This window comes from Phalangium opilio, unplaced genomic scaffold (assembly GCF_054372755.1).
Source record: "Phalangium opilio isolate 3A_F unplaced genomic scaffold, DU_Popi_V2 ptg000009l_1, whole genome shotgun sequence".
Classification (NCBI taxonomy): domain Eukaryota; kingdom Metazoa; phylum Arthropoda; class Arachnida; order Opiliones; family Phalangiidae; genus Phalangium; species Phalangium opilio.
Genome location: NW_028324146.1, coordinates 15996074 through 16003631, shown reverse-complemented (window position 1 = coordinate 16003631; position 7558 = coordinate 15996074). Strand labels below are relative to the sequence as shown.

Below are 7558 nucleotides of genomic sequence, written 5' to 3'. Positions count from 1 at the left end.
CCTAAAAGTATCCACAAGCAACTAAAAGCACCCAAAAGTACCTACAAGCACCCGGTCTAAGCACCCAGGAGCACCCGGGGCAAGTACCTGCAAGCACCTGGGGCAAGCACCCAGAGGCATCCGTGGCAAGTACCCACAAGCACCCACAAGTACCCGGGGCAAGTACCCACAAGTACCTTCAAGCACCCACAAGTACACGGGGCAAGTACCCACAAGTACCTTCAAGCACCCACAAGTACCCGGTGCAAGTACCCACAAGTACCTTCAAGCACCCACAAGTACCCACAAGCACCCACAAGTACATACAAACTCATACAAGTACCTACAAGCACCCACAAGTACCTACAAGTACCTAAAAGTACCCACAAGTACCTACAAGCACCCACAAGTACCTACAAGCACCCACAAGAACCCACAAGTACCTACAAGAACCCACAAGTACCTACAAGCACCCACAAGCACCCACAACCACCTAAAAGTATCCACATGCAACTAAAAGCACCCAAAAGTACCTACAAGCACCCACAAGCAACTGAAAGCACCCACAAGTACCCACAAGAACCCAAAAGTACCTACAAGCACCCACAAGTACCTACAAGCACCCGGTCTATGCACCCAGAAGCACCCTGGGCAAGTACCTGCAAGCACCCGGGGCAAGCACCCAGAGGCATCCGTGGCAAGTACCCACAAGCACCCACAAGTACCCGGGGCAAGTACCCACAAGTACCCACAAGCACCCACAAGTACATACAAACTCATACAAGTACCTACAAGCACCCACAATTACCCACAAGTACCTACAAGTACCCACAAGTACCTACAAGTACCCACAAGTACCTACAAGTACCCACAAGTACCCACAAGCACCCACAAGTACCCACAAGTACCTACAAGTACCCACAAGTACCTACAAGTACCTACAAGTACCTACAAGCACCCGAGAGCACCTACAAGTATCCACAAGCACCTACAAGTATCCACAAGCAACTACAAGCACCCACAAGTACCCACAAGCAACTACAAGCACCCACAAGTACCCACAAGAACCCACAAGTACCTACAAGAACCCACAAGTACCTACAAGAACCCACAAGTACCTACAAGCACCCAGAAGTTCCTACAAGCACCGACAATTACCCACTAGTACAGTCGCCGCAATTAAAAACTTTCTATCTCGCGACGTCTTGTTTCAATCATAAGCCGCAAATTATTGATCTGGGGCGCGTTCAGTAACGCTCAACGGAGACTAAACGCGTTGAGCTCCGTTGATCAACGTGACGTCATGTGATGTATTAGGCTACTGAACGGTTTTTTTGCAAAGTTTGCGTTGTGTCGTCTGCTTAGTACTTACTGTTCAGTCTGATCATGGAAATGGATATGAGAGGGCCTTCCAACCGAAATAAGAGAAAACTCTTATTTATACTAATGAATGAACTTTGTGATGACGAATTGGAAATCCTGCCAACAAAAGTATTATATTTAAAATGCATTGCGCCGAAAGTTTTGGTGACATTCTTGATCCTTCATCCATTTAAGAAGCAAAAATGTGGTGCAGTAAGAATTGAGGGTTACGTTGAAACTAATGTTCCAAACTATACATTTTGTGATTTTAAAAGCCATTTTCGTATGAGCCGACACGCAGTTGAGGTAAATTTTTCTTTCACCATTTGGATTAATTAACTAAAGGTTATTATTTCCAGGAATTGATCAAGGTAGTTGGGAATGCTGTTACGTATTTCGCGAACTCAGTAATACACGGTAAATAAATTAAAAACTTTATTTATTTAGGTCAGGACATGACTATCGTTTCTATCAATTAAACTGTACAAGGTAAAATGAAACAACTGCAGCTCTCTACAACTCTGTAACTACTCTATTGCCACTAATCTTATCACAGCTAGTCTTTTGCTTATATACTAAATTTAAGTCTAATTTAAGTCTATTTCTATAGATAATACTGACAAAAAATATCATTTTTTGATCTAAGATTTAAGGTTAAAACATTTAATTTATGTAGTCCGTTTTTTTAACTCTGATCCGCAACATCCTCGCCGCCGATGACTTGTCATCACTAATTACTGAGAGACCTCTAGGTTGTAGATCATTTGAACAGCTCTTCTTAGGACGGTGCCATCTGGTAATCGGATTGAGCAGGATCTTATTAGGTTGTCTCGCCCTGGATATGTCTCTACTATTCTGCCCATGCGCCATGATTGTCTCGGAAGGTTCTGGTCCCCGATCAGAACGACGTCATCTGGTTTAAAGGCTGTTACTTTGGAGACCGGAGAACTTGAGTGTGCCGAGCGTAGTTCCCTTAAATAATTGTTGGTCCATCTTTTCCAAAACTGGTTGAGTAGAGTCTGTCTGTATTTCAGCCTTCTTGTTATCTGGTCTCTATTTGTAGTAACGGGATCGACTTGAAAATTTCGGTCTGGTAAGGAGGTAAGACGTCGGCCCAACAGGAATTGCGCTGGTGAAAGTGCCTCAGGTTCACCGGCTTCGGTAAAGACGTGCGTCAATGGTCGGGAATTAATTACCGCTTCGATCTCGGTCATCGTGGTGCATAACTCTTCATAATTTAAGGAGATCCTTCCTAGTGTTCTTCTGAGGCAGGTTTTGACAGTACGGACGCGTCTCTCCCAAAACCCGCCCCACCATGCAGCACGCTCGACTATGTAGACCCATCGAATGCCTCGTTCACCGACATACTCCTGGACTTTGGTCTCCTTCACCGCTCGGTACAGCTGTTTTATATCCTTGTCGGAACGTTTAAAGGTTCTTGCATTATCAGAGTAGATGGTGCTACATACGCCACGACGAGAAAGGAAACGCCGGAAGGCCAGAAGGAATTTCTCTGCGCTCAGGTCGGTGACTATTTCCAGGTGTACTGCCCTCGTGACCCCACAAGTGAACAGGGCAATGTAGACTTTAGGCTGATTTGTTTCTCGAATGTACAGTGGGCCAGCAAAGTCGACGCCAGTTATGTTGAAGGGAGGTGACTCAGTTATGCGATCTGATGGCAATGGCGCCATGACCTGGACGCCTGGTTTCGCTTGAAATCGCTTGCAGAGACGGCATCTCTCTACAAGTCTCTTGACTAGTTGACGACCTTTAATTACCCAGTATTCTTCTCTTAGCTGAGTGATCGTGCTGTTTAATCCACCATGCATCATCTTCCAATGACAATCGATGACTAATAGTTCTGAGAGTCGTTGTTTACTGGATAGTACGCAAGGGTGCTTGCTGCGATAGTCCAAGTTTGAGAATTGAAGTCTGCCGCCCATTCGGACAATTCCCTCATCAAGAAATGGATTGAATGGTGCCAATTTTGATGAGCTGGGTAGAGGACATCCTCTTCTTAGGAGTGATAATTCTTCCGAGAATGATTCTTCTTGGGCTTGTTTCACCCATCGTAATTTGGCTCTATGAATTTCATCTGACGTCAGCGGGCCTTTGTCTCTCTCCATCTTCGGACTTCTGGAATTCTTGATGTATCGTAATACCCAGGCTGTGATACGGAATACTCTACTGGCCGAGTGGAATTTTTGAAGGTCGAGCAGTGGTTCGGCAATTCTGATAATGCAGGCAAGTTGAGCAGCTGCACGTTTCTCGTTCAGGATCTCAGCTTGTTGTTCAGCCATCGGAAACTTATTCTTGGGCCAAAGCTCATCCTTCTTCGTCAACCACGTTGGACCGTGCCACCAAATACGATTTTCAACTAGTTCCTGCGCCTTGCAGCCTCTGGATGGCAAGTCTGCGGGATTATCCTTACTAGAGCAATGTGCCCATCGAAGCGGATCAGTCAGGCTCTGGATCTCTGATATGCGGCTCCCAACGAAAGGTTTCCAGTCTTTCGAACTGCCTCGAATCCAATGCAGCACGATCTCGGAATCCGACCAACAGCGATAATTTGAGATTTTGTTTTCCAATGCTGCCAAGGTATATTTAAGTAATCTCGCTCCGATTAACGCCGCCATCAACTCCAGTCTGGGTAGTGTCAATTTCTTCAACGGGGCCACTCTCGTTTTGGATGCGATTAGAGCTACTCGAATTTCTCCAGAGTGATTTTCATAACGCAGGTAGGTCACTGCTCCATATGCCTTGGTACTAGCGTCGCAAAATAAGTGGATCTCTTGTGCAACAGGTTCTTCTTCCTCAGGGTGATAATAGAATCTTGGAATCGTGATCTTCGGTACCATAGTTAATTCAAGGCACCATTGGTCCCATTCGTCTTGTAGTTCTTTGGGGAGCTGCTCGTCCCATCCAATACCGAGGACCCATAGCTTCTGAAATAGGCATTTTACGTTTATCAGGAACGGAGAGATGAATCCAATTGGGTCGAAGACTCGGGCGGCCGCTTGGAGGACACCTCTCTTAGTATCTTTCCGGTCTAGTAGGAGATCCAGCAAGGTGGAGACATCAAAGGTGAATGTATCGTTACAAGGGCTCCATGTTACCCCCAGTACTTTAAGGGTCTGCGAATCGTTTCCATGTGGGCTGTCGTCTTCTTCTAGTTGCCATTGTCGAGTTAGTTCTTTGGAATTCGTAACCCATTTCCTCAGGTTCATGCTCGCTGCCTTCATGATAATTTGGGAGTCTTGACGGATACGATTAGCTTCAGAAGTCGTTTTAGCTCCGGTAAGTAAATCATCCACGTATAGATTTTTATTTAGAATGTCGCAGGTCTCTGGATATTGTTCTTGGAGCGTCTTGAAATGATATTTTAGTGTCGCCGTAAGTAGAAATGGGCTCGTTGTTACACCGAATAATACGCGGGCCATGCGAAGGTGAATGAATTCCACAGGCTTGTCAACCTCGGGCAATCTTCTGATCCATAAGAAACGAACATAGTTTCTGTCTTCGGGTGCCAAGGATATTTGCAGAAAGGCTTTTTCCACATCTGCCATCAATGCTACTCGGTGTCTTCGAAATTGTATCAATATCACCAGAAGATCTGGGTTAAGGTTGGGTCCGGACTCAAGACATGCGTTTAGGGATGAGGTACTCTTCTCATGTGACGAGGCATCAAAGACAATTCGGAGCTTGGTCGTTAGCTTGTCCTCTCTTGTGACTCCAAAATGTGGAAAGTAATAGGTCTCCTCGTTACTCTTCTCCTCCATTGGTACCGGCTCAGCAATCCCTTGCCTCAGATATTCGTCGATTATGTCAGCGTATTGTTGGTACAGCGTTCTGTCTTTCCAGAAACGACATATCAAACTCTTCATCCTTCGGGTGGCGTTTGAAAGATTGTTCTTGATCTCTTGGTGATTACTCCTCCATGGCAACTGAACCTCGTAGCGGTCATTCTTGAATTGGATAGTGGAGCTATGTCTATCAATCATATCCTGGTCTGATATGCACAAGGATTTCTCTTCTTGAATTCCCAAGCTCTCCAGCTCCCAAAACTTAGGTAACCACGCTGATAGACTCTGATCTTCTACAATGGATACCATGACGGCTGAAGATCGGACTGCCAAGTTAATCGATACAGGAACAGGACCCTGGATCGACCATCCAAAGAGGCTCTCCACGGCTGCCAACGAACCACCCAGTCTCATTGTATTTCCTTGTACCACAGACCAATAGTGGTCGGCTCCAATAAGAATTCCAAGCTCCGACGGCGCCGCTACACCTTTGACAGTTGGGCGATCCGTTAAGGTAATTCCCTTGTTCTTCATTTCCTGAATGATTCTATCGCCAGGTACGCTCACTAGAGCTCCGCAAATGGTGGGGATCTCAAGGACTTCTAGTTGAACGCTTTTCTCAGGCTCAATAATACTCCGAAGGGTGACTTTGACTCTCCTTTGTTCTCGCAGGACTCCTTCTTTAGATCCAAATGAATTTACTACGACAGAGTGTTTCGCAATGACTGGCAGCTGAAGGCTTCTCGATATATCTTCTCTGATAAATGACTGTTGGGCTCCATTGTCCAAAAGGCATCTGGCTAAAACTTGGTTATCTTGGTCTTCCACGTACAGAAGAACAGTTTGGAGTAATACTAGCTCGTATGCTGAAGAAACAGGTGGTAGAACCGTAGTCATACTCGTCAATGCTTTAGGTGTCGTTGACTCGGTTGTCTTCTCTTTGGTGTTCCGTTGCTCTTCTTGCTCGTTTCTGCAGACAGAGGTGTGATGTCTCTTTTCACACACAGTGCATCTTGAACTTGATCTGCATCGACGTGCTCGATGTCCAACTTTCAGGCAGATGAAGCACCGATTCTGAGTTTTGATAGCATCCAGCCTCTGCTCCATTGTAGATGCCTCGCATTTCTCTGGTGTATGTCCTGCTTCCTTGCAATAAAGGCAAAGGTAGGCCACTGCTGTACTCAGTGCGGCTGTTGTGTGAGGCCTTCTAGTAAACTTTGAATCATTATTAGCTAAGTTTATCTTGCTTCGGAATGGTTGGATCTCTGGACGTCTATCATCTCCGTGGTCTTCAGGCTTGCATAGTGCGGCTCGTTCTCGACTCTCCACCTCCATTCTCAGATGCTCTAGCAGATCCGATATATACCATTCATCGTCATTCTCTAACTTCTTGCTGAACTCCAGGTATATGTCTGATGGTAATACGTTCATTAGTATGGAATATAGCATACTACTATAACTGTCCAGTGGAATTCCTAAGGAATCCAAACTCTTTATCTGGGTGTCGCAATTGTCGTATAGCTCTCGAAGACCTTGTACATCAGATGACCTTTTGATTGGTGCAAGACTCGTGAGTTTGTGCATATGGCTCTGCATAGCTACTGTCTTCCTTCCGAAACGGTTCGTCAACGTATTGATAGCCTTTTGATAATTCTCGTTGGTTAGGACAAACCCTCCAACCGCCTTCGCGGCTGCTCCTTGCAGATAAGACCGTAAGTAGTTGAACTTGTCTATATCAGCTAACTTGGCGTTGTCATGAATCGTACTCTTAAATTGGCCCCAGAAGCTCTGCCATTGTGTTGCTTCTCCAGAGAATGGCTGTATAGTTAAACGAGGCAATTTAACTTCTATGTTAGCTCCCCTTTGCTCTGTGATGCTGCAGTTTCTTGCTTCTGCTACCACTGAATTGGCTCTCCCATTGATTTTTTTCATGGCTCGGGTTTTCGCGGCGATGATGGTCTCGTTAATTTCTTCCGAACTATTGGCCTCTTCCTCGATCTCGTCTCCATTATCTTCGGGAATTAGGTTCATTATACTCTCGTTCAGCTCATTCAGGGTGGTAGACTTGGCATCTAATTGAGTAATTAACTGCTCTACGGTCTCGTTGTCAACTTCATCTTCGTCTAGAAGCTCGTACAGTTTATTTAAGATCCTCGTTGTTCTCGCTCGAATAGTTCCTCTTGATCTTTTCAACTTATCCATTACCTCTTCGTTTTCAATTAAAAAACTCAAACCGTAAATACTCAAACTCAATCGCGGACTACAGAAAACGCAACTAATTTCACTCAATTAACTCTGTCTCCCGGGTTTCGGCACCAAGAAATGTTACGTATTTCGCGAACTCAGTAATACACGGTAAATAAATTAAAAACTTTATTTATTTAGGTCAGGACATGACTATCGTTTCTATCAAT

At 45.2% G+C, this 7558-nt stretch overlaps 1 protein-coding gene across 1 annotated transcript; it reads right to left on the bottom strand.

Moving 5' to 3' along the window:
* Positions 1–2075: 2075 nt before the first annotated feature.
* On the bottom strand, positions 2076–7346 carry LOC149716524 (uncharacterized). Its single transcript, XM_089844887.1, has one exon. The coding sequence runs from the start codon at positions 7344–7346 to the stop codon at positions 2076–2078; it is 5271 nt and encodes a 1756-aa protein (XP_089701013.1).
* Positions 7347–7558: the final 212 nt, after the last annotated feature.

Coding starts and splice junctions, on each gene's coding strand:
- LOC149716524 (XM_089844887.1), bottom strand. CDS start 7,346: ATGGATAAGTTGAAAAGATCAAGAGGAACTATTCGAGCGAGAACAACG.